Source organism: Mesoplodon mirus, assembly GCF_964341445.2.
Source record: "Mesoplodon mirus genome assembly, chromosome: 9".
Lineage (NCBI taxonomy): Eukaryota > Metazoa > Chordata > Mammalia > Artiodactyla > Ziphiidae > Mesoplodon > Mesoplodon mirus.
This window is the reverse complement of record NC_138985.1, coordinates 108,986,136-109,011,207: the sequence shown is the minus strand read 5'-3', so window position 1 is coordinate 109,011,207 and position 25,072 is coordinate 108,986,136. Positions and strand designations below refer to the sequence as shown.

The following is a 25,072-nucleotide window of genomic DNA, read 5'->3' as shown; positions in this document are numbered from 1 at the left end:
CTCTCACCGTTGTGGCCTCTGCCGTTGCGGAGCACAGTCTCCAGACGCGCAGGCTCAGCAGCCATGGCTCACGGGCCTAGCCGCTCCGTGTCATGTGGGATCTTCCCGGGGCACGAACCCGTGTCCCCTGCATCGGCAGGCGGACTCTCAACCACTGCGCCACCAGGGAAGCCTGGAAAGAGCTTCTGACACTAAAAAACACAACTGAAATTTTAATTTAAAAGTTCAATAAAAGGTATGAAAGATAAGGTCAAGAATATCACATTACTAAAATCAGAAATGAAAGTGGAGACATTACTACTGATCTGACAGAAATAAATAGTATTATGAGAGTACTATGAATAACTGTATGCCAAAAAATTGGATAACAGATGAAATGGACAAATTTCTAGAAACATAAAACCTACCAAGAGTAAATCACAAAGAAATAGAAAATCTGAATAAACCTATAACTGGCAAGGAGATTGAGTCAGTAATCAAAAATATCTCAACGAAGAAAAGCCTAGGACCAGATGGCTTCACTGGTGAATTTTATCAAACATTTTAAAGAAGTAATATGAATTATTCTCAAACTTTTCCAAAACATTGAAGAGGAAGAAACGATTCCTAAATAATTCTATGAAGCCAGCATTGCCCTGATACCAAAGCCAGAAAGAAAAAAAAAAACTGCAAGAAAACTATGGACCAATATCCCTTATGAACATTGATGCAAAAGAAAAAACCTCAACAAAATATTAGCAAACAAAATTCAGCAGCTATTAAAAGGATTATACACTATGACCAAGTGAGATTTATTCTTGGTACTTTCAAGATATTTCAACATATAAAAATCCACCAGTTTAATAAACCACAATAACAGGATGAAGAAAAAAAATACATGGGGGATTCCCAGGCGGTCCAATGCTTAGGACTCTGTGCTTTCACTGTGGAGGGCTCGGGTTCAATCCCTGGTCAGGGAACTAAGATCCCACAAGCCGTGCAGCATGACCAAAAAACAAACAAAAACAAACAAAACAAAAACCACATGATCATCTCAACTGAAGCAGAAAAAGCATTTGACAAAATTCAATACCCTTTCATGATAAAACCACTCAACAAACCAGTAATAGAGGGAAACTATCTCAACTTAATAAAAGCCATATATGAGAAACCCATAGTGAACATCACACTCAAATGGCAAAAAACTGAAAGCTTCTCCTCTAAGATCAGGAACAAGGCACTGCTGTCTGTTTTTACCATTTCTATTCAACAAAGTACTGGAAGTTCTAGCCAGAGCAACTGGACAACAGAAGCAATAAACAGATAAGCTGAACTTCAAGAAAATTGAAAACTTTTGTGCATCAAAGTACACTATGAACAGAGTGAAAAAGCAACCCATAGAATGGGAGAGAGTATTTGCAGATCCTATATCTGATAGGAATTAACATCCAGAATATAAAAGAACTCCTACAACTCAACAACAAACAAACAAACAAGTTAAAATATGGTCAAAGGAGTTTCATAGTGATTTCTCCAAAGAAGGTATACAAATGGCCAAAGAGCACAAAAGAGTATCCAAAAGGAACAGGAAGATTTGAAAAAGAAGCAAATAGAATGTCTAGAAAAATTTTAATGGAACCTAAAATTTAATAGAATGATTAAAAGCAGATTACACATAACTGAAGCAGAAATTAGTACACCTGGTAAATAATGAATGAATGATTTAACCAGAATGCAGCACGTAGAATAAAGAGATGAAAAATAAAAAAATACAAAAGGGATTAGGAGATAAGGAAGCTAGAGTGAGAGGGTCTAACAAGCATCTGGTCAAAATTTCAGAAGGAAATATTAGGAAGAATGTGGGAAAGGAACTATAAGGAATTATAAGGCATAATTCAGAGAGTATCCCAGGTTTTAAAAACAAGAGTGTGTGGAACTTCCCTGTGGTCCAGTGGTCAAGACTTCGCCTTCCAATGCATGGGGGTGCTGGTTTGATCCTTGGTCAGGGAGCTAAGATCCCATATGCCTCGCGGCCAAAAAAACCAAAACATAAAACAGAAGCAACACTGTAACAAATTCAATAAAGACTTTAAAAAATGGTCCACATCAAAATATAAATAAAATAAATACATAAAAAGAAACAGAAGGGGGGCTTCCCTGGTGGCGCAGTGGTTGAGAGTCCGCCTGCCGATGCAGGGACACGGGTTCGTGTCCCGGTCTGGGAGGATCCCACATGCCGCGGAACAAGCTGGGCCCATGAGCCGTGGCCGCTGAGCCTGCGTGTCCGGAGCCTGTGCTCCGCAACAGGAGAGGCCACAACAGTGAGAGGCCCGCATACCGCAAAAAAAAAAAAAAAAAAAAGAAACAGAAGGGTGTGAACTCAGAATTCTTTAGAGTAATTCTTCAGGCGGAAACCTGGAATTCCCTCCTGATACCCCTCTCCGTGGAGCCCACGTTTGGTCTATCACCAAACCCTTTTACTTCCCAGGCGCTCCTCTTATCTGCCTGCTTTGCTCCATCTTCACTGCCCCCATTTCTGCCACGTTCATTGACAACTGTCTTTGTCTCCTACCGAGGGCGTCCCGCACCTGGACGTGTCCCCTCTCGTCCACTCTCTACATACTTGCCAGGGTGAGTTTTCAAAAATGCTGTTTGTTTTGTGATTTTTAAACTTCTAAAAACGAATTTTACACTTTAAGCAACAAATTACCCAGACGGTATGAAATTGTAAAAATACGAAGGGCAGGCAGTTTCCTCTTTCCCCTTTACCTCAGCCAGACAGTTCCTCTCCTTAGAGGCAACTATTGCTACAAGTTTTTTGTTTTTCCTTCTAGAAATATCCCATGCATTTATGAACATATATAGACACCATGGTTCATAATGAGCACTTGACATGTGGCCAGTGTGACTGAGGTGCTGGAATTTTCAAACAAGAGACCGATGTTTCCCACATTGCTTCATTCACTGAATACTGAAAATATTTGGGCTCACTTTTCTCAATGGACTCTGTGCAAGTGTCATGGACACAGTTGTTAAAATTGTTCGGTATTTAAGTGCAAATACTATGAAACATCAGCAGTTTAGGGGGCTATTGAAAGAAGTAGGAGACCATGAATTTAAGAAGCTTTTCGTTGCCAACACTTATTGGTTGAGCCATGCAAGGGTTTTACTAAGGTTTACTGCACTGTTAATGCCAAGATTTTCTTTCTTTTTTTTTTTTTACTCCAAGATTTTCTTGAAACAAAAAAGAATGTTAACCAAATATTCAGCAATCAAAGATTTTAAATGTCAGTGTAAGTTTTCTCACCAATATCACACTACGTATGATCAAGGTACATCTGAAGCTCCAAAGAAAGGAAAAGTTCATTTGTGACCTGTCCAGACAAATATAAGAATTTCAAATTAAATCTTTTACTAATAGAGATCAATAATTATGACTTTGCATACTTTTCTCACATGAATCAATATGTAAAGGATTTTAATTAAGTAGACAGCATGATATAAAGTGGCTGCAAAATTTACAAGAAAAATTTGAAGAATAGTTTGTTGATTTGATACATTTATAGTTGCTTTTGAATTTATGCAATATTCTTTTGAATTTATGTCAATTATACTGAGTTGATACAAAAAGTAGTGAATGTACCTAACTCAGACAGGTGTAGTTTTGAAACTGATATGCTTTTGCTTCAAGGTCAGATTGATTCTCTGAGAAAAACATATACTAGTTTGTCCCTGTGGTAGCAAATATTAAAGGAAAATGTTTTGGGTACTCAGTTTGGTTATTGGAAAACTTTGCTAGAATGACTCGGATATGTGAATCTCCACTTTCAACTGTGATGCCCGGGAAGATCATTAACCACTACTAAGTAGCTAAGTGCTGTCACCGCTCCCCTGGGTTGGGACGCGTCACCTGGTGCTGAGCTCATGAATGTGCGTTAAGTAGCCCCTTCATATGTCCCCACCCGTGACTGCCCTGCAGTGGGTTGCCCGCCCCTCACATTCCTTTCTCCCAAAGGGAACTTTGTCTCGCTGTGTGACCTACACTGTATTTGCACCCAGCGCCCAGCCTCCTTCCTTGCCGGCTGCCACCACGCTGCACCAGCCTCCCTGGCTCCCCCAGGCCTCATACAGCCCCTACCAAAGGCAGGAGGACTTCTATCCCAGCTTGTCCTCAGCTCAAAGTTTTCTCTGGTCACCCACCCCCAGGACGTCCCCGGCACGAGGCCCTGGGCTGGGAAATGTGTTCTGCATGCGTATTGTCTCTCCAGCCCCCACCCCAGAAGCTCCTGGAGAACAAAGACCCCAGCGCTCATCTCTGCTTAACGATTGTCACTCACAGATGGGACTGAAATGTTGACGGTGGGATTTCAGCCGCCAGAACCGGCTAATTGAAGCCAAGGATCCTCCTGGCGCCCCCAGAGCACATTTCAAAGGAAGCTTTCAGCTCCACGTGGAGAATCCTGGCAGGGGTACATAGGGAAGAAAACCTTGGGCCAAACACTGGGTCATCTGTCACTTTCCACCTTCCACTTTGCTCGTTTAATCCTCAAAACAACCCCTAAAGGTAGGGTCTCTGACCCCCCCCACCACCACCACCACAGAGAAGGAAGCAGAAGTTCCAGGCATCTGGGCAGGTAACTGAGGTCCTCTCTGTGGGAGACCAGCCCTGGTGACGGACACACCAAGTCCCAGAGCTTGTTCTTATTTGCTCAGGACCAGCAGGAGTTGGACCCCTGTCTTCCCTGACCCCCCATCAGCCTTATGAATCCCACCTCACCCTTCACCCACGTGAGACGCTGCAGTCTGTCCCCACCATGGGTGGGACATGATCCTTCACGACTGGACATGTTTGCTGGTGTTGGAGGTGGTCAGACACCAGAGTCGCCTCTAAAGGAGACGCCTTCCCTCTCAGAGCGGCTTTAGGGAGCGGGAAGCAGGGGGAGGGATAAATGACTCCTCAAGGTCTCATGTGGTTTTGAGGATGTCTGTGTTTCTGGCAAGAATTTCCTGAAATCAGTGTCTCGGGGACGCTAGGGACTGGTCGCCCGGGAAGGGCCTAAGGAAAGGGCAGCCCTACCTGGGGGGCAGGGCAGTCCCACATCCCACTGCGAAGAGGCCTGGCCAGCCAAGCCGAACCGAGAAGGCCAACAGCTGGGGCTCCTCTGCTGGGGCAGCGGGAGGAGAGGGGAAGGGAGGGTGGGATGGGGAGGGAAGTCCCGGGAGGGCTGGCAGCCCTGGCGGGTGGGGAGGAGCCTCAGCTGCTGGGAGCTGGAGGGGGCCCAGGAGGTGGGAGGGGGAGGAGATGGGGGCCGACCGGAGAGAGACGCCGGAGGGGGTGCCGGGAAGAGGCTGACAGCCTGGCCAGGAGTGGGCCTCGGCCGTGGCCTCGGGAGGGGAAGCGTAGGAGAGACCCCAAGGCGCAAGAAAGGAGGTGAGGAGGGGAGAATGGCAGGACAGCTGGACGGGGAGGATGGGGCGGGCAAAGGGCGCAGCTCCAAAGGGCAAGATTGGGCAACTTGTCTGTGAGCCCTCTCTTCAAAGCAAGACCCTGGTAGCTTTTCACTGCGGGGGTCTCAGTTTCCACATCTGTGGCTTTCTGGTCCCAAGAAGACGGTACAGGCAGAGTTCCCGGGGAAGGTCCAGCCCTCAGGAGACCCCAGTCATGGATTGGGGGGGCGGGATCAGAGGGCTGGGAGAGGGCTGGTGGCAAAGGCTCTAGAAAAAACAGCCAGGGAGGGAGGGTCTGCTCTGGAAAGAAAGCCCTGGTGGGTCCGAGGAGAGGCCCCCATTTCTTGGGGGGGGGCTCAGAGGGCCAAGGGCACCGGGCCATTTCAGCACAGGGAGGGTTAAGCATCCTCCCACTTCCCACCGGCTCTTGGCCCCTCCCTCGTGTTTACATCCTCTCCAAAATATTCAGCCTCCAGCTGGCCTCCATTCTGGGTCTGCCCCTCCCCACCTCCAGGTGCGGGCCGCATGCTGACGGTCAGGGCCCAGGACTCCACAGAGCCAGCGGTCTGGGGACTGGGGTCAGAGACAATGGGAGAGAAGATGGGCCAGAAAAGCGGGGGAGGGCTGGAGGGGTCAACAGTGCTGCTCCCCAAGCTGCTGGCCTGAGGACTACAGCCAACTCAGCACCTCCCAGGACAGGGCCAAAGCCGCCCTGAGCTGGACCTGGGAACAGTGGGGTCAGGGGAGGGGGAGGGGAAGGGCTAGGGGAATACCAGGGCAATCTCAGCAAAGCGCCACTCCCTGTCCCTCCACCTTTGCCCAGAGCTCTACCAGATGTGGTCCCCAAGCCGCAGGGCCCGGGAGTTAGTGGCTCCGCGGCTGGCACATGAGCTGAGGATCCGCACATACCCTTCGCAGGGTCAGGGTGACTAAGGTGAAGCAATGTGGCAGCTGTTGCTCCCGCTGGCCCTGTGGCCGGGTGCCATGGGCTTGGGCAGGGCGGAGCTCACGCCGGCCCAGCACCGGGGCCTGCAGGTGGCCCTGGAGGAGTTCCACAAGCATCCGCCCGTGCAGTGGGCCTTCCGGGAGACCAGTGTGGACAGTGCCATGGACATGGTGAGCGACACCCCAGGGAGGGGAGGGGGATGGTCGGCACGTTCCCAGGGTTCCCAGGGAGGAGGTACAAGGGCACTTGGGCCCCGGCGGCACCCAGCTCTCCAGAGAAGGGCCAGCCAGCCCAGCCATCTCCTGGGACGCGCTGTCTCACGGCGGGGAGGAGGGACAGGTCACGTCCAGAAAGGGCGCTGCGTGCTCAGCTGGCTGCTGGCCTTCCTCTGTCTGTGGGTAGCCCTTCCCGGCCGGGACCTTTGTGAGGCTGGAGTTTAAGCTCCAGCAGACGAACTGCAGGAAGAAGGACTGGAAGAAAGCTGAGTGCACAGTCAAGCCCAGCGGGGTGAGTGAAGGCACACGCGTGTGACGGGGCATGTGCTCCGTGCAGGGGTGTGCAACTGGGGTTCAGTAGGAGATCCAGCGAGAAGCCTCAGGCTGGAGACCCCAGGGCGGAGCAGCCTCCCTGGCAGATGACTTGCCTGTCTCGGCTGGTGGTTGTGATGGTTGCAGGTGGGCTGGGGGCCTGGACAGGCAGGAGGAGGGACGGCTGGGCTACCCCGAGGACACATGCTCTTCAGAGTGGGTCCACCTTCCATGCCATCCAAGTTCCTCTCTCAGGTTTCGCATCACCGGTGGAAGGCCATGGTATGGGCTTCGGGTGGTCCCTACCCTAGGCCTGGTGAATTCCCCATTTCCTGTGTTTTCAAGTGGAGATGGCCCAGCCCGGGCTGATTCATAACAAGGCTTCACTGTCATCAGCCACCTTGGGGTCAAAGTCACTGCCATGGGGGCGATCCTGGGGCCGGGAGCGCAACCATCTGGTGTCCAGTCTCAGCTCTGCCAACCACCAGCCCTGTTACTTCCCAGGTTCTTTGAAGGCCTCAGTTTCCTCCATCTGTTAAGGGAGGGACTGGATTATACTAGTGGTTTTCTAGACTTTTATACCAGGACCATTGTGTTCAATTCAAATCTTACAAGAAGATACAAATAAATGTAACAGGACAGCAGAGCGGCTCAGGTGGAAGTCAGGTGGGGAGAACCCACCTGGACGAGGAGTCCCACCTACACACACGCGCACACGCGCACACTCACACACTCAGGGTTCATAGTTTGAAAACTGCAGGGTGGCTTGACTTCCGGAATTTCCCGGTCTGAGGGTGGGCTGAGCCTGGAACCACCTGGCCTGCCAGGGGAACCCCCGTTGTACGCTGCCCCCCAGTTCCCACTCTCACCCTCGGGGCCGCAGGCCTCCCCTCACTCACCCCTTTCCTCTCTGAGCTCTATGCCCCCCTCCCCAGAGAAAGCGGAAATGCCTGGCCTGCATCAAGCTGGACTCTGAAGATAAAGTCCTGGGCCGGATGGTCCACTGCCCCATAGAGACACAGGTTCAACGGGTAAGAGTGGGCGGAGGAGGGACCAGAGGTTGGGGAGGGAGCTGGTGGACAGAAACTGGGCCTGCGGGAGAGGTTGGAGGCGGAAGCCTGCATGGAGGGGCGAGGATGGCTGTGGGCCTGGGCCTCCTCTGGGCCTGGGGGATGGGGGCGTGGAGGGGGCACGGCCTGAGCAGCTCGGCTGCAGCAGGAGCTACAGGAGCGCCAGGAGGCCCAGTGCAGCAGAGTGGAGCGCGCCGGCGAGGACCCTCACGGCCACTACTTCCCGGGGCAGTTCGCCTTCTTGAAAGCCTTGCCCCCCAGCTGAGGCCTGACTGGTAGGTGGCCAGCCAGGAGGGAGGACGAGGCGGAGGACAGCCAGGTGGGGCAGGGATGGAGAGGAGGCTGGAGCTGTGGCTGACCTGCCGGAGGCAGGAGGAGAGAGGCTGAGAGCCTGAAGACAGCTGGGACGGGGCCCAAACAGCCTCCGTCATACCCAGTCTTAGTTTCTCTTCCCTTCCCTCTAGAATTTCACCTGGCTTCCTGGAAGCAGCGTGAGGGAAGTAACAAGTGAAAGCCCGCCCTCCCTTCTCTCCGCCCAGGTTGGACTGTCCCATTGTCCCTAATAAAAGTGCTCTAGAGCTGCGTTCTCTCCTCTCCTCGCATTCCCTCCCTCCCTCCTGAGAGCAGCAGGAGGAAAAGGCCCCAGTGCTCCAGACTCACAGGGAGAAAGCAGAGCCCGGAGTGGGAGCAGGATGCCTCCCATCAGGACGACACCCAGAAAGCTGCGCTCCTCCTTCCCCAGGAGAGGCCAGAGGCAGCGGGGACCCAGGCTTGTTGTCAGGGGCCCACGCGCAACGACAGGCAGTGATGCAAAGGAACACACGCGTATTCAATGAGGAGTGCACGGGTGGGCATGGCAGTGGAGGCTTCAGGGAGACCCGGGACCGGGGGGCACAGCAGAGGGTCACGTGGACAGGTCAACCTGGAAGATGCGGCTTCCACGCTCCGAGCTCTGCCGCGTCCTCTCCCAGGACGGGCTGGGCAGGAGGCTTGCCATCACTGCCTCTCACCTTTAGCCTTAGGACCAAGCAACTTTATTCCACTAAGCCTCAGGCTCAGGCAGCCAGGAGTGGCAGCAGCTATGGACACGAGGAGGCCGTGCCTCCTCCCAGGAGCACAGCGTAGGTACAGGACAGCCTCACACGGTGCCAGCTGCCTGAGGAGGGTCCAAGGGCGGTGTGTCCCTGATGGATGGGTGGGGAATTTTCCTTGAGGGAGGTGTGAGAGGGAGGGGAGGTGTGAGAGGGAGGGGGGCTGCTCTTAGGCAAGGGGGCCCATGTGCAGGGCCCATGTGCAGGGCCAGTGGCCAGCATGATGAAACCATGAAGACAAGCAGGGAGGCCACAGCGTGGCAACCCCAAGGGCCACGGCCACAGGGCACATTCAAAAGACAAAGGAGGTGGCGTAGGCGGGGCTGAGCGCCTGCTCGGCCTGGGCCAGGCTGTCCCTGGCCTGGCGGTCCAGGTCGTGACACTCCTGCAGCGTGTCCTGGAACTGGCGGCAGGCCTCCTCCAGGATGGAGCTGCTGCGCGTGGGCCAGGACTCCCAGTAGCCGGGCTCCACCCAGGGCTGGGCCTCCACGGCTCGTGGGCCGGAGCCGGAGCTGGGGCGCAAGGAGCTGTCCAGGTCCCGGCACAGCTGGTAGAAGTCACTGCCACGCCCGCTCACGCGCTCGCCGTCGATGACCTTCAGGCTGGGCAGCAGCTCTCGGACTGAGGCCCAGTAGGAGGGGCTGGCGCACAGCGGGTTGCTGAGCCGGGCCAAGGGGTCGCGGAGCCGCAGGCGCTCGAGGCCCCGCAGCGCCACCAGACACTGCAGCTGCCCAGGGCCGGCCAGCAGGTTGCCTGCGGCGTTGAGACTCTGCAGGTTCTCGCAGGCGGCCAGGGGCTCCAGCCCCATCAGCCGGTTGTTGGCCACGTTGAGCACGGTCAGCTGGCGCAGGGAGGCCAGCGGGCCCAGCTGGGTGAGCGCGTTGCCCGAAAGGTCCAGCCACTCGAGGCCCAAGCACTCCCCCAGGCAGCCCAGGTCCACCAGCCCCAGGCCCTGCAGCTTCAGCAGCAGGATGGACTCCAGGGCGAACTCGCCTGAGCGCGCCTTGAGCAACTGAGGGGTGACGCGCACCCCGTCGGCCTCCCCCGACTTCTCACCCCGAGACTCCATGAGACGAAGTGGGTCCAAGTGGCCGGGGCCCCGGCAGCTCCGTCACGGTGATGCAGGTGCCACTAGCGGTCAGGGGGCTGCTCACCGCAAAGGACACCCCGTCCACTCGGCCTGGGCTGGATGCCTGTCTCCGACACCCCCGCTCAAGGGCCAGCAGGTCCCTGAGGAGAAACAGTCAAAGAGTAAGCGGGTCTCTGAGCACCTCAGTGACCGCCCAACCTCCACCGCCAGGGCCAGAGACCTAGACGGCCCGGCGGGACCTGAGGACGGGAGTCCAGGGCGCAGGAGGGTGAAAAGCCCCTCCGAGGGAGGTGGGCCAGGCACAGGCCCTTGCCTAAGGGGGTCCTGGCTCGGCCCTGGTGGTTATGGCCATGCTGGGGGGGACTCAGGCCCGCCGTTACCCATTCTTTCCGTCTCCCGAATCTGCTCCGGAGACGCGATCTCACTACTTTCCTTTCTTGGTAACTGCTCACGATTGTCTGTATTAATTCTGAGGAGTTTCCTTCTAACCATTTACACTTATTTTTGAAGAGATAACAGGTCACCATCATCGCCAATCTCTTTTGTTTCCTTCCTGGGAGAGCCATGCATTGGCAAACACAAATGAGAGCACCTGGGCCTTCTTGACAATTTTTTTAAAAATCAGCAATGAATTCAAAGTGGTTTCCACGTTCCATGGGCCAACTTGTGACCTCTGGTGGCAGCTGTGGGGCCTGAGGGCTCAGCCTTCAGTCCTTGATGAGGAAACTGAGGTGAGGGAGGGCGGGGACAGCAGAGGCACGGGGAGTAAGTGGCAACACTCCCAGGCCCCTCCCCTTTGCTCCCCCGACCCTTGCCTGTCAAGACCAGCTCTTCACTGTGGCACCAACTGAACAGCGCCCATCGCTGCCAGCCAGACAGCATGGTTCCAGCTGCAAACACGGGCCAAGGGGGGGTGGGGAGGGGAGGCCGGGCAGTCAAGGAAGCCGTCCTGGAAGGAGGGCAGGGTGGCACCTATGTTGTATCCAGAAAAGGGGAGGGAGGGTACTTTCTAGTCGCCAGTGGCCATGGGGTGGCAGAAACCCAGGTGTCAGTGCAAGACAAGAGCACGAGGCAGGAGGCCAGAGGGAGGGACGCCGGCGATGCCGAGCCAGCGCAGAAGGGTCAGGGTCTAAGAAGAGAGGAAAACAAGCAGACCTCTGCTCCAAGTGGCAGCTCCCCAACCCCACAGACTCTGGCCGGGCCCAGGCCAGGCGGGGTGAGGCCTGCAGAGAAACAAGGAGCCGTTCACTCCTGCTGTTTACGAAACCTGGGGCTCCAGAGCCTCCGCCAGGCCCCGAGGCTGCGTTTCCATAGCAACACCACTCCTCAGGCCCCCTCCAAGGAAATCAGACCCAGAGCTCCTCCCACACGCCCCTGGGAGCTGGGGAGGCTGCTAACACATCCGACCCCCACCCCACCTCTGAGAAGGGGGCCCTACATCCTTCCCCAGCTCCCCTCCAGTCTGCAGCAGCCCAGCTCCCTCTTCACTTCTACCAACGTTTCTGCCCAAAAGGCATGGAGGCACCCGCTAAGAAACCTGGTCACTCTACGGAAGCATCTGCTGGGTTTGTAAGCAGCGAGCGATGCAGTCACCTCCACGTTGGTTAAACCTGCTCTGGTCCACAGGGCACCGGGCACCAGAGATGGGCCATAAAAGCACTAGCCAGAGACCAGGACCCTGCCCGAGGGCAAGGAGCGATGCGATGAGAGGAGGGAGGAGATCCTGTGCCCGGAACCTGGCCATGTGACCGGAGGCCGGGCTCCTGTCTCGCACTTGGGGTGTCCTGTGGCATCGGCCTAAGGAGGCAGCAGCGAGTCCAGGATGACGGGGTCCAGGCACCGTCTGAGAGCGAGGCACAACGGGCTAACCTCGGGGGGACACCACCTCTTCAAGTATCTGCGGGCCTCTCGCCAGGGGTACGCACATCCTCCCAGCCACTATTTTGGGGGTGAAAGCGGTCAGGAAGCCCTGGTGTACAGTCAGGGGCTGAAGTCGGGACAACACCCACATGCCCTGAGGCTGAACGGAGGGTACTGATGAGCAGCTGGGGGTGGGGAAGACAACACGCCAGGCTCCAGGGAAGAGCCACCAGCCCCCCGTGTTCAAATGCCCCTCCTCCGCCGCCGCTGCCCGGGGGACGGGCTGGGGGGGAAGCGATGCCCTGAGGAACCCCGTCAGCGATGGGGATGGAGGTGGTGCGCAAAGGGAGGGAAAGAACAAGGCGCGGGCAGAGAACGGTGCGCGCGTGCCCACGTCCTGCGGAAGAGGACGGGGGAGCGGGAAGATCGCACTGGGACTGGACATCAGGCCTCCTGTGCCCCCAAGGTCCCATCTGGCAGGAGCCACGTGCCCCGCCAGCACTTGGCCCTGTGCCCTCGGCCCTGGGTGCCACGCCCTTGTCTGCAGTTAGATGAACAGCACCGTAGTCACAACCTGATTCTCCAGCGTGTCCATGACCTCTGCTCGGCTCCTGGGCCCCATCTTACCTCAGATCTGCACACTTCAACCAGGCAGGGGCCCACACGCCTGTGCAAACCCAGCCAATGCAGAGGCCAGCAGCGGAGAGCAGGCTCCGCGCGACGCGAGAATGGCTCGTCCACGTGCAACAGCGTTAACGTTCCTCTAAAAAACCAGAATCACCCTGGTCCTCTTCAGGAAATGAGCGAACAGAGGCTGCTGGCCCAACATGTGTCTGTGAAAAGGACTCGGTCACACGGACAAGGCTATGACTAAAACAGGTGACTCCGGATCTCCGGGGCGGGGGGGCCCACCTTCCCCTGTTCAGAGCCAGCAGTTCTGAGTCTCAGTTTACCTATGTAGGGAATGGGCCAGAAGAGGATGCCGTGAGTCGCCAGGGCAGGGCAGAGCTAAGTCTAGGGAAGAAATGGTTCAACTCGGAGCAGCCTCGGGTGGACAGTCACCTGGCCGCTTCGGTGAACTGGGGCCCCTTCCTCCGCCCCATTCCCTTCCGACCACAACCTGGCGCAGGGTGCTTGGACCCGGCACTGCCGCCATCTGGGGCCGGGGTAAGTCTCTGCTGCGGAGGCTCCTCTGTGCGTCCCTGTCTTCCACCCACGAGAGGACAGGAGCAATCCCCCCACAAGCTGTGACAACCAAGACATCTCTAGGCGTTGCCCAATGGCCCCTGGGGGACAAAACTGCCCCCAGTTGAGAACCACCGCTCCAGAGCCCGAGCCCCCAAGCTCAGCTCGGGACCGTCACGCTTCTCAGCCCCTCCCTTTCACTGCTGTCGTCTTCCTCGCACGCCCCCACCCTGCTGCCGCGCCGGTCCAGGCCTCCCCTCTCCGAGAACAAGGAGAGCCGCTGGGGGGAGGCCACACAGCGAGGGGACAGTGCCTCTCCCAGGAGGAGCTCGAGGGGTGGCAGCACTGACCAATGCATGGCCCCCAGGACAGCTTTCGTTAGGGCACGTGACACCCCTGCCCCCACCTGACCTACCACACACGAATCTGCGAGAGAGGGACAGGACGCCTCCGGTTTAAGATGCTCTTAGGCGATTCTCGTTGAAGTCTGAGACCCACATGCAATTTAAGGCAGGGAGGCAGGGAGAGGTCCAGGGCCGGGCCCTGATCTCACCACCCAAATGCACTGGATGCAGAGTCCAGACGTTAAGGGGTCGCAGCCCTAGTCCCAGCCTCTCCCCCAGGGGCGCCGGCCTCTCCTCACAGGGAGCCTGTGCAGACATGCCCTCCAGCAGCCGGGGAAGAAGACATGGCCTGAGCAGCGCGGAGGTGAGACTTCACTTCCTATCGTGGTGCTCCAACCACTGAACACAAGCTGTATAAAGCCTTATTCAAGAAAACGCCATGTTACACTGAAAATACAGCATACTAACTAGCACAGAGGGTATGATCTCAAAGTAAAAAAGGAAGTATGTCAAAGTATTCACAGAGGCTGAGTGAAAGGATTACGGTGAATTTTCCTGCTTCCTTACATTCTCAGTAACTTCCGAACGTCCTACAGTGAATTGGTCGCAGTGACACAGGGGAAGCGAGGGGACAGGCTCCCGGGCTCAACCGCACGGCCAGGGCCAAAGTGCAAGTTAGGCCTTGGTGCCTCTATGCCCCCCCCTCCCCTCTCAAAGTCCCTCTCCCAGCGGCCCAGCACCTCAGCGGAGCTGGACTTGGGTCTCCTGAGTGTGCCGGGCCTCGCCCTTCCTTCTTTTCCCACTGATCCTACCAGAGCCTGGGCCCCATGCCCTCAGGTCCTGCACTCGACCCTAAAGGAACTCAGGCCGGTCTGTCACTGGGATACATGCCCTTTCTTGCTTCCTGAGACTGCTTTCACTGTAGAAAGAAGAAACCCCAAGGCTTCCAGCAGTCTGGAAACAAACTACAGGTGACAACGGCCACGTGATGACTGGGCGTCCCAGCTCTCCTCGATCACACGCCCGCAGGAGCTGGGCGGTGCCCTCCAGCAGGGCTCTTGGGAACCCCGGGATCCAAGGCAAAGTACAGACCCTAAGAAGACCGGTGTGTGTGTGTGGGCCCCTCCCTCTTAAACTGGCTACTCTATCATATTAGGGTTTCTCTCCTGTCCCGGAAGAGCGTCCACGGCTTACCCAGGCCCTAGGTGGCCGAGGATATCCCGCACGGCGCCTGGCTGCTCTGAGAACGCAGACCTTGAGGGCCTGCCGCCCCGACACACACGGACAAGCCGCATGTAGGGCCCCTTGCCCACCGACACTTTAAAGGAGCACCGCGGTCCATACGCTGCGTGGTACAATTCAGAGTCACCGATGACCAGAGCCCACCCTCCCGCCCACCTACCGCCACAGTGACTCCAGCAGTGGGCAGATGGAAGATGACATCTCCACAAAAACAAAAATGACAATCTGTCAAGAACTGAGAAACTGTCCTCATTCCTTTCAAACAAGTTTTGGAGCCTGGCTGTCCCTGCCTAATGTCCCAGGATGCAACACTGTGCCCCCTCCCGTCATCTACGCAGACTTCCCACAGGCAGCTTTTCAGGGCATCGGACCCTGCAGTTCAGACTCACCGGCCTGCCCGCCTCGGCCAGGTCTCTGCTGGGGAAGACAAGGGGCGCGGGTGTAGCTCGGGAAATGCTCCAGGTTGGTCTTCAAGAAGAGAAGACGCTCAGCCGTCTCCACTGGGAGAGGGCAGTCATGCTCCACGATGGCGGGGCCGCCCAGGGAGGCAAAGACACTTGCAGAGAAGGCCCGTCAGGGGGTAGGATAGATAAGATGGTGGCCAGTCTCGCCAGGTCGGGCTGGACGTCCCGCCACTTTTGCCAGTAAGCAGGGAGTCCTCCTGGGCACCCACTGTCTCGTTCTCACGCAGGTACTTCTTGTGGATGATGCTGGCCAGGTGGCTCTCCGTGGAGAGGGAAGCGCCGCTCCGCTCCGAGACCAGCAGCGCTCCCTGCTCTCCACCTGCTCCGGGAGGCTCCACTCCCTCTGGCCCAGCAGCAAGGACCCAGAGGTCCCGCTTCTCTGCTCGGGTGCTTGCCGGCCCTTCCCTTCGGCCCCAGGGCTCCCGGCTCCTGTGCGGCTCAGGGGCGTCCACACGCACAGCAGTGGGGCCCTGCAGGGAAGGGGAGGGCGGCAGGAGTACTCAGACACCACGAGCTCCTTCACCTCGTACACGAGAACTTGCTTCCAACGGTTGATGTCGGCCCCCTCGGGGAGGGTGGCCTCTATCCTGCCCTTGAAGCGGGGTCCAGCAGGGTCGCCAGCACGAACTGCTCACGGTGGAAGAGCTCAGGGAGCTGGTGGTCTGTGGAGAGCTGCAGGGCCAGGCCCTCGGCCAGCTGCACGGCCGCGCCCATCTCCCCGCTGCTCCGCTCCTCAAAGCACCCGCGAACCTGCGCTGGCAAGACGTGCAGGTAGCGCGGCTGGGGCAGCACCAGGCTTAAGGCGGCCTGCGCGGTGCTCGCCTCCCGGACCACCGTCTAGAAGGGCTGCGGGAGCTTGACCAGACTGTCCGTCAGGCTCCGCAACACGGCCGACAGGGCCGCCCCTGCCTTCCCCAGCTGCTGTTTCTCCAGCCACTCCAGCAAGGGGTAGGCGGACACCCAGGGATGCGAGAGCCCCAGGAAGGGCTGGTGAGCTGGGAGGAGCCTCCGGGCTTCCGCAGAGCCTTGGAAGTGGCTGCAGATGGCCCTAGCCGTGCCCAGCATGATCTGGACACTATGATGGTGACAGAAGTTTCCCACCAGGGAGTCGAGGCAGTGAGCAAAGCAAGGGGCGTGGGTGTAGCCCCCCATCCTCACGGCCTGCTCCAGGCTCGGGCAGCCGCCCGACACCAGGAAGCCCAGGTGCAGAGAGCTGTGGCCAAGCCACACGCTGAGCTGCCCCTGCAGCTCCTGTGGCCAGTCTCTGCAGCCCTGTCCAGGGGCAGGCGTCGGACCCAGGCATGACCTGCCTCCTCGGGCTGCCTGACGCCACCTGCCGGCCACCCAGCTGCATCACCCCACAGTGGGTGGCGACAGCCGCGTAGTCCACGTCCGCGACCCGGGCTGCCACAGAAAGTGAGGTGGACGCGGCTGCTCTTGGCCCACTGCATCCCCTGACGCACCTGCTCGCCCATTGCCCCGTGCAGCAGGGGCAGGGCTTCACGGGAGAAGGCGGCTGGAGATGGCAGGCGGTAGCGATGGTCCACCTGGGCCATAAACCTCCTGAAGAGCGGGGCGAAGACAAAGAAGAGGGGCCGCGCCAGGCTGCAGAGCAACTCGGCAGTGCTCTGGTTCCAGGCCCGTGCTCGGAGCTGGCTGGGGGCACATACGCCACCTCAGTCCTCCCCAGCTGCCGTCGGTGGGAGTAGGCAGGGGAGGCCGAGCCTGTATCAGCTGCTCGGGCCCGCCTGTCCGTCACCATCTTCCAGAGATGAGGCTTCCTGCGGCAGCATGGTGATGGCCGCTCCTTGGGGCACAGCTGGTGGCCCCCGTGGGCAGGCCCTTCTGCTTCTTTTCGGGCACCCCTCCCCGCTCCTCCCCAGGGCCGGCTGCAGCTGGCTTCCTCCCCACCTCCTGCCCGTGCTTAGATGCCAAGTGACGGACCAGAGCTGAAGGTTGGGACCACCCCTTAATTTTGCCCTGTCTGATGCTCGGTGGCACAGAGTGCACATGACACGGCAGACATTCCTGCAGTTGATGGTAAAGAAGCATCTCACGTCAGGCACGGGTCTCTGACCCAGGGTGTCCAGGGGGCCCGGGGAGTGCCCGGGACCCCAGCCTTTGGCCTCGGCCTGCGCGGTCCTCACCAGCTTCTTCAGGCAGAGTGGCTTCTGGAGGCTCAGCAGGGGCGGCTACTCACCCTCACCAGGAAGCAAGTGCCTCCTCTTCCGTGTCTTGAGGTGACGCACCTCTCTGGCCAGATGGGCTATGAGGATGTCGGCTGGCCTCGCCTCTTCATCCTCGCCGGGCTGGCCACTTGGACCAGCAGCAAGTCAGAGGGGACCTGACTGGAGCTGCGCACCGGGTCCCTCGACTTCCCTCCTGCCAGCTCCCCCTCCTCTCGCCGTCCATGGGCCTTCCACTTGGACACCTTCTTCTCAGGCTGCACAGGGCACTCCTGCCCCAGCACGGATTGGAGGCCACAGGGTCCGGAGTCTCCCTCTGGCTTATTCTGCCCAGCACCGGGGTGGCAATTCTCACGGGGGGCAGCCAGGCCAAGACCAGGCGTCCCCAGGGAGCAGGCTGCTCTCTTCTCACTGCAGCCCCGCAGCCCCAGGAGGCCTTCCTCCTGCTCCTCCAGGAAAGCCTGGTCAGGTGCAGGGACCCACAAGCTGCTGTGGAGGCGCAGGGTGGTCTCTTCCCCTGCAGGGATAGGTCCCTCCCACTCCTCTTTTGGGAGCCGGGGCTTCTGATTTTCCCGGGGCCACTGCGGCCTCCTCCTCTACGCGTACAAACTCAAGTTTGACCTCAGTCTCTGGCAGGTGCTCCCTGGCGCCCCAGCCAAGTTCAGAAGGGGTGTTGATAGCTCCGGTGTTGAACCTGGAGCCAGGAGAAGCCAGCGTGGCAGGCGGGGTCTTGGCTCTGATCACGGAGGAGTCAGCACACACAGGGGGCTCTTGCCCCCTGGATCCTGAGAGTGTATGTTTCTTGTGGGGCTTTTTGACTTTTCCGACTTCTGACGTGCTTAGCTTGGGGCAATGAGAAGACAGGCCCAGGCTGTCCTCTGGCAAGATGACAGAACACACGGCAAGATCTAAGGTAAGATGAAGAGAATGGCTCTCAGCCAGCTGCCTACTCACTTTGGGGCCCGCTGACGGGACAGTGAGGCCGGAGGGGAGAGCAGAGAGCAGAGGATGTAAGGCGTAGTAACCACGTGAAATGAATCCCAGACGCCGACCTCCCGGGTGAAGCCTGATATTCACTCCTCCAGACCCAACGGAGCAGCCCTTGACCGGAGCCCCCAGCCCTCTGCACAGGAGTGGTTCCTGTGTCCATCTTCTTTGCCACATTAACTCACATCTTTTTTCCTTCAATGCTTATCCAGAGCCTAGTAGGCACTGGCAGTCTTCCTGTGCGATGGATACAGTATAAGGTAGGCCAGGCCCATGTGTGCACGTGGCCCCCAGGCTGGCAGGGGGCAGATGAGAATAAAATGCTCCCACACACACGGCAGGGGAGACGAGAGCCAAGGTGCAGGGCGTGCAGGGGCGCTGCAGGGCTGGGGGACCCCGGCGGGAAGGACCTCACCAAGACGTCAGGCAGGCTTCCCGGGAAGAGCTGCAGATGCTGGGGCTGTCAGCACAGGCCACGGGGGTGTGGAGGCTGGTCTCTGCGTCCTGGGCACCTGGGCCATGCCTGGCACCCGCAGGGCCTCATAAACAGGCAACGTCGCTCGGTACCGGGGAGCGACGCGGCCCGAGGCTTCCTGAGCCTCTGTCAGAGCACGTGGTACGGGGCAGCTCCTGATGCCAGTGACGCAGGCCCCCGCGCCCCCTCCCCTCAAAGCCCACTCCTCTCTGGCTCCGGCCCCTGCTGCTCCCTGGCAGTGCCCCCGCCAAGGCCCCAGGGACCCCTGGTGCCCCACCTCAGCGCGATTCTCCGCACTACAGCACCTGCCCACGCCCCCCACCTCGAATGCTGCTGCCCGCAGCTACGGGACAGCACATCTCCTTGGCTTTCCTGTCACCTGCGACTCCTTTTCAGCCTCTGTTCCAGTCCCTCTTCCTCTGCCCGCCCCTTAATGGTGTTTCCCGGGCTTCCTCGTCTTCAGGCCTCGTCTCTCCTCCCACACCCTCTCCCGGACCAGGGCCACCTTCACCGGCTGAGCACTGCCAGCCCCTCTCGGCTCACGACTCCCTCGCAGGCTTCCCCTCACCTGCTCGGCCTACAGTCAACTCGAGCTCAGTAAACAAGACTCCTGTTCACCCAGATGCTCAGACCGCAAACCTCAGCACAACCCTCGACTCCTTTCCCCACCCCCGTTCATTTTCCTGCAGATAAGGTCAAATTCAGGGCTCTCAAAAGAAAAGACACATGAAGAAGTCAGAGAAGAAACATGCGGAAAGAAGAAAAGAAAATGAGAGGGAAGGAAAAGCCCAGTGAGCTAGGCTGTGTCTCCTTGGGAAAGAGAAGATTCAGAGTAAGATGGCATAGATCCTGCCCCAAACAGCTGAGAGTGAGGAGTGTGCGTCTCTTCAGACCAGAGCGAGATGCAGCTTAAATGAGGAGGTTTAAACCAGAACATTCTGACACTGAGTGATGTTAAACATTCAGAAGGATCACCAGGGATGGCAGGACAGCCTTTACTGGGGACGAGCCCGCTGGGCGGCTCAAGCGAGACTCGGCTGTGAACCAGGGTGGACAAATGCGACACCGAGGAGCCCCTTCCAGCCACAGGGGCCTCCGAAGAACCGAGAGGCAACCACCGAAGCCCATCACTTGACGACCCAGTCAGCCACCAACGAACCAGGGGTCTGAAGCTCAAGGGAGGTGACGTGGTGGAGGGGCTGGATCAAGGTGTAAATGAAGTACAAGACACTGTCGTGGTCCAGGGGAAGGGCTCTAGATGTCAGAGCCAGAGGGGACTAACCTTCGCTCTTATTTTGATTGAAGAAACAGAAACCCAGAGCAGCAACGTGATGCTCAGTGGCAGAGCGGAGGACCAGAGCAGTCCATAGGCTTCACTGCTCCCGAGAACACAGAACAGGGTACTGAAACCAGGCCTGTGTCCCACCTGCTCTCACTGATGAGGGCAGAGAAAAAGAAAATACCTGTGAGTTAGGCTGCAGCCTGGGCTACACCCCAAAGCCTTCGCCTGAGGATGCACTAATTGAACCCAGGGCACCAACCCTGTGCTGTTCCCTGACCAGACTTGTCCCACCAGTCCATCTGTATTCTGCAGATACCCTTGAGCCACATGACCATTTAACAATAATTCGTCAAATATCTACCATGAGCCAACACCGTGCCCTAAACATACAAACACAGGATAGTCACTGCTCAGCTGGCACATGGGGCTCAGGATGAGAAGACAACTTGGAAATGGCTACCGACACCAGGGCAAGGCAAGCAGGGTAAGTGCTGTGGAGCCAGGCCACGGGCTGACCGAGAGGCAAATCGAGTCTATGACACGGGAGTTTAGACTCTGTCTTGGCAGGGTCACTTACCCCACACTACTGCTTGAGGAACCTCATCCCCTGACAGTCCCCGGGGCAGGTCCGGTATCTTGGGCAATGACTGGCACCCCTTGCTCTTCACTGAAGCACACCAGGATGACAGCGGGGTGGACGCTGTGGAGAGCCAGCCTGGAGTCTACACGAATCTAAAATGTAAAATTTAAAAAGAAAATCACCCACAGAATCTAGGACTTTTGATTATTAGTAAGAAGTTGTTTGTGACACTTCTCATAACAGGTGATACACGCACCTGATACAGCGACAAGGTGGAGACTCGGGGGCCACATCGGGTGGGACCACACGAGGCAGGTGGCAGGTGCAGCCCTGGGAAGCAGGCGGGGAGGAGGGCAGGAGCAGGTAACGGAGGCGGGACTGGAGGGGAAGGGACACTCTGGAGAGCCATGCAGGGGGCAGATGATACTTGGGTTGCAGTGTGGAGGAGGAGGGGATACAGAGGGACATCCCAGTCCCTGCTAAATACAGTTCAGTTACAGATATAGTGATTTTGAGGTTCTTCTGGAACAAATCTTCAGGAGTAGATGTGACAGATACAGGGTCAGGGGATAGAAGTCTGAGCTAAAGATACAGATCCGTGTAAAAGTCTCCATAGAAACTGAGGGGAAACACCAGTGGGAGAAGAGAGTGGAGGGTGGTTGCCCAGGCAACACTGACACTGTGGGGAGGGTAGAGGATGAGCAGACTCCAAAGATGCCTGACAGGCAGAGGACAGAGACACAGAAAAACCTAAGTGATGTTAGGGAAGCCAAGGGAAGACTTTCCAGAAAGGACAGACAGGGTCCCTTCAGCAGATGAAGCAAGTGGAGCCCCGGGGCTATGCAATGAGAAAGCAGGGGACACAGGCACTTGCAATGTCAAAGGGTCACGCTTTGGGGTGGGAGGGAAAATGCTTGGCTCTCTCTCAAACGAGAGAAAAGGTACAGTGGGAAAAAAGGGAGGACGGATGGCAGGAGTTCCTGAGGGAGAGGGACTCAAGGCACAGGTGGGTGGGTTTATCCTTGCAGATGAGAAAGAAGCCTTTTTTTTTTTCCCCTGACACAGCAAAGAAGGACGGCTATGGTGGCAGGCAGGTCCGTGAGTGTGGGCAGGGGGAGGGCCCAAGGCAGTTACGCCCAAGAGCCTATAGATTCCCGAGGGGTTAGCAACCGGCTGGCTGAGCCTGAGACAGGAAGTGCCTCAGCACTTACACGTGTGCTGGCTCCATGGCTTAAGAGATTTCCTCCTCACTACACTCGCCAGGCCTTTTCCCACATGCATGCCCAGAAGCGCAGTGGTCACTTTTCGGTTTCTCCTGGGCCTGCGTCACCCTGGGGCCTCGTGCAGAGCTCAGTCCACCCTGGGCATGCGATACCTATGCCAGACCTTTCTCCGAGTTTTCCCTCTGCCCAGTGCCACCAGCCCCCTCTTTTCTCAGCCCCTGCACTGGGGGAAGAGGAGGTGGTGCCTGTCTGTCCATCAGACCCCAGGAGGCTTCAAAGCACTTGGTGAGCCTGCAAGTCCTCGGCTTCTCATTCCCCCACCCGCTCACCTATGAGGAGATGGAAGATGAAGAAAAGCATGGGACCAGAGGAATGTGTGGAAGGAAAAGAGTACAGCAAACCACTACACGGTTCGGGGTTTTGTCCCACATGCAAATTTGGCTACTTTTAAACCCTCAGAGATTTTAAATAACCAAGCTTCGTTAGATTTCACAATATGCAAAAGTGACATAAAATGAGATGTTTTAAACTACACACCAGCAGAACCCTTTGCTCTTTTCTGCGAGGCTGCTCTCCACAATGGATTGAGACCATGAATTCCAGAGCCGGTCTATGGGGTTTAAATTCTGGCTGCCACCCACCAGCTGTGTTCGTCTGCTACGTGTCTCGGTTTTCGAGCCTATACAACAAGGATAAAAGCATCCACCTCGCTGGCTTGTGAAAGATTAACGGAGTTAATGTACGCATATAGCAGTGTTTAAGGGCACTTCTTGGCACAGAGTGAGTGAAGGATACGAACCGCTGTCCAGTTCTGGCCTCACCGGGTGTTTCAGGTGCGGGGCACTGGGAAGGGGAGGGAAGCTGGGAGGGGGACACCTGGGCCGCCCGATGGGCAGGGCAGGTCAGGGAAAGCCGCCTCGCCCCCAAGTCTACGTCTGTGACCACAACGCCCCCTCCCCGGCTTACCTACGGCCAAAGGTCTGGCTGGCTAGTGGGGCTAGCGAAGCTGTGAAGTCGGCGCAGCTCCCACGCCGGCCGACCGCGCCCCCGCGGCGGGTAGTAAGGACGTGCCATCCGCCGTCCCGCTCGCTCCCACCCCCGCGCCGCAGCGGGACCTACCATGAGGCGCCAAGGGCCCTGCAGAGCTTGGTGGCCGGCCCAGGTTCCGGAGCGACCTCCGGAAGCGACAGTCAGCGGGTCCTCCGCGCCCACTCCTCTCCAGCGGTTGGTATGTTCCTCCAGCAGGCAGGCAGCGGCGAGTGCGCAGGCGCAGTGCGCAGTGCACAGCAGCCGGAAGCAGTGGTGTTACACCGCCTCCTCCGCCGGAAGTTGTGCGCTTTTCTCACCGGACCGGGACTAGTTCATACACGTTTAACAGCGCTGGGGTTTTTTTTGTTTTTTGGGGGGTGCGTGGGTGTGGGACTTTGTTTCTTTGTTTGTGTTTAATAGTGCTAGTTTAGCTGTGTGGCCTGGGAGGAAGCACTCGCAGGCGCTCCGGGCCGACGGTGGCCTAGTCTTCCTAGGAGGCCCCTTCTATCCCCGGCTCTGCGCTGCAGCAGCCCGACCGCCCGAGTGCAGCCCGGGGCTTGTGCGCACGTGCGGACGGAAGAGACCACGGTAATGCTAATGATCCGTGTGTCGGAGTCTCTTCCCGCCTTGAGGGCTCACCCAGCATTTCATGACACCCACCCAGGGTATCTCCTGGGGCAAATTCCCGGTGACACCGCGGGGGCCTCGCCGACAACCCAGGGGTCGCCCTTGTGCGCCTCCACCGAGGTGCTCTGCCAACTCCCCAAACTGAATTGTCCCGGGGCCAAAAAGGCGCGTTTCCCGGGCTGAGCGGAGAATGCCTCTCCTCACCTGGTCCCACCTGGACACCAAAGTAGCCAACTCTTGTTTCATAGGCTACCTTGAGCTGCTTTCCACCGCCAGAGTCAGACAAATCCAAGGCTTGGGCACCAGCGGGCCTTGAGCAGTCCTCCCTGCTCACCTTCCCAGGGCTGATCTCAGTTCTCTCCATCTTCCAGCGCCCCCGCTCTGGGCCCATCAACTCCAGGCTGGTGCAGTCCTCCAGCTTGAGCTAAAACTAGGACCCCTGAAATGAGAGTATATATCTTTGCCCTTTATCAAAGTTATTTTTAATCTTATTTGATTCTCTCCACGCCTCAGAGATGGAGGTATTGGTTTCTCCATTATACAGATGAGGAAACTAGACTCAGTCACACGGAGAGTTAAAGTAAGAGATGGAGGGAGCCACAGATGATTTCACAGTTGTACTGTCGCATGAGGGTCCGTATAAAATGGGCTCAGCGGGTCCCTTTGCAGTGTTAACCCAGAGGCACTCTAGAACCAAGGATGACTTGATTGCAAAACTGGGAGATACAAATAATAAACGGAAAAAACTGCTGTGAAGTGTGGGATCAAATTATTTGCCCACTTTTAAAAACTGGGTTTGTCTTATGGTTGAATTCTTTATATTCTTTATATACTTATATTTTGTTCAGTCCTTTATATATATTCAGGATACAAGTCCTTTGACAAATACGTGCGTTGCAAATATTTTTTCTTAATTTGTGATTCTTAATTTGTGATCCTTTATATATATTCAGGATACAAGTCCTTTGACAAATACGTGCGTTGCAAATATTTTTTCTTAATTTGTGATTAGCTTTTCATTTTTTTAACGATGGTTTCAAAGAGCAGTAGAAAAGATGGGGCTGTCTGATCTCACCACCATCCCCTCCAAACACACCGTCTTCTTCCCTCTCTCTTCCTGGCACTAGATTCTCTAGGATTAGGGGGACTTGCAGCTAAAATACATAAAGAAATTCTATAAACCAATAGGAAAAATATCCCCCCCAAAAAAATAATAGAAAAGCAATCAAACAATATGAATAGGCACATTAGAGAACTGGAAACCCAAATGGTCAACAAACATGAAAAGAGAGTCAGGCTCACCAGTGATTATTAGGGAAATGCAAGTTAAAACAAGATACCATTTCACACACATTATCTGACTGAAAAAATAAAAAAGGCTGAATAACAGATGAAGTCCAGGAGTTCATATAATGTTAGTAGGAGTGTAAACAATCG

The 25,072-nt window shown here is 56.6% G+C and overlaps 2 protein-coding genes across 10 annotated transcripts; one reads left to right on the top strand and one right to left on the bottom strand.

The window, feature by feature from the left end:
• The first annotated feature begins 5,295 nt into the window (after window positions 1-5,295).
• RARRES2 (retinoic acid receptor responder 2) lies at window positions 5,296-8,562 on the top strand. Of its 2 annotated transcripts, none has more exons than XM_082631798.1 (6): window positions 5,296-5,410; window positions 6,346-6,543; window positions 6,776-6,880; window positions 7,836-7,931; window positions 8,119-8,245; window positions 8,435-8,562. In XM_082631798.1, the coding sequence occupies exons 2-5, from the start codon at window positions 6,370-6,372 to the stop codon at window positions 8,233-8,235; spliced, it is 492 nt and encodes a 163-aa protein (XP_082487924.1). In that variant the 5' UTR covers window positions 5,296-5,410; window positions 6,346-6,369; the 3' UTR covers window positions 8,236-8,245; window positions 8,435-8,562. The 2 variants fall into 2 exon arrangements, with proteins under 2 accessions (XP_082487924.1, XP_082487923.1); XM_082631797.1 differs by having other exon boundaries at window positions 8,116-8,245.
• A 220-nt stretch (window positions 8,563-8,782) lies between these two features.
• LRRC61 (leucine rich repeat containing 61) lies at window positions 8,783-23,259 on the bottom strand. Of its 8 annotated transcripts, none has more exons than XM_082631794.1 (7): window positions 23,099-23,259; window positions 22,517-22,658; window positions 21,013-21,134; window positions 20,754-20,908; window positions 20,177-20,329; window positions 15,172-18,340; window positions 8,783-10,291 (listed from the first exon to the last, which is right to left on the bottom strand). In XM_082631794.1, the coding sequence occupies exon 7, from the start codon at window positions 10,128-10,130 to the stop codon at window positions 9,354-9,356; it is 777 nt and encodes a 258-aa protein (XP_082487920.1). In that variant the 5' UTR covers window positions 10,131-10,291; window positions 15,172-18,340; window positions 20,177-20,329; window positions 20,754-20,908; window positions 21,013-21,134; window positions 22,517-22,658; window positions 23,099-23,259; the 3' UTR covers window positions 8,783-9,353. The 8 variants fall into 8 exon arrangements, with proteins under 8 accessions (XP_082487920.1, XP_082487921.1, XP_082487919.1 ...); XM_082631795.1 differs by having other exon boundaries at window positions 15,172-15,996; XM_082631793.1 differs by lacking the exon at window positions 15,172-18,340.
• Between the last annotated feature and the right edge of the window lie 1,813 nt (window positions 23,260-25,072).

Excerpts from the sequence above, each read along its gene's own strand:
- RARRES2 (XM_082631797.1), top strand. The coding sequence starts at position 6,370 with ATGTGGCAGCTGTTGCTCCCGCTGGCCCTGTGGCCGGGTGCCATGGGC. Across the intron at positions 6,544-6,775 it reads TGGACAGTGCCATGGACATG|CCCTTCCCGGCCGGGACCTT; the intron begins GTGAGCGACACC and ends GTCTGTGGGTAG. Across the intron at positions 7,932-8,115 it reads TAGAGACACAGGTTCAACGG|CAGGAGCTACAGGAGCGCCA; the intron begins GTAAGAGTGGGC and ends GCTCGGCTGCAG.
- LRRC61 (XM_082631791.1), bottom strand. The coding sequence starts at position 10,130 with ATGGAGTCTCGGGGTGAGAAGTCGGGGGAGGCCGACGGGGTGCGCGTC.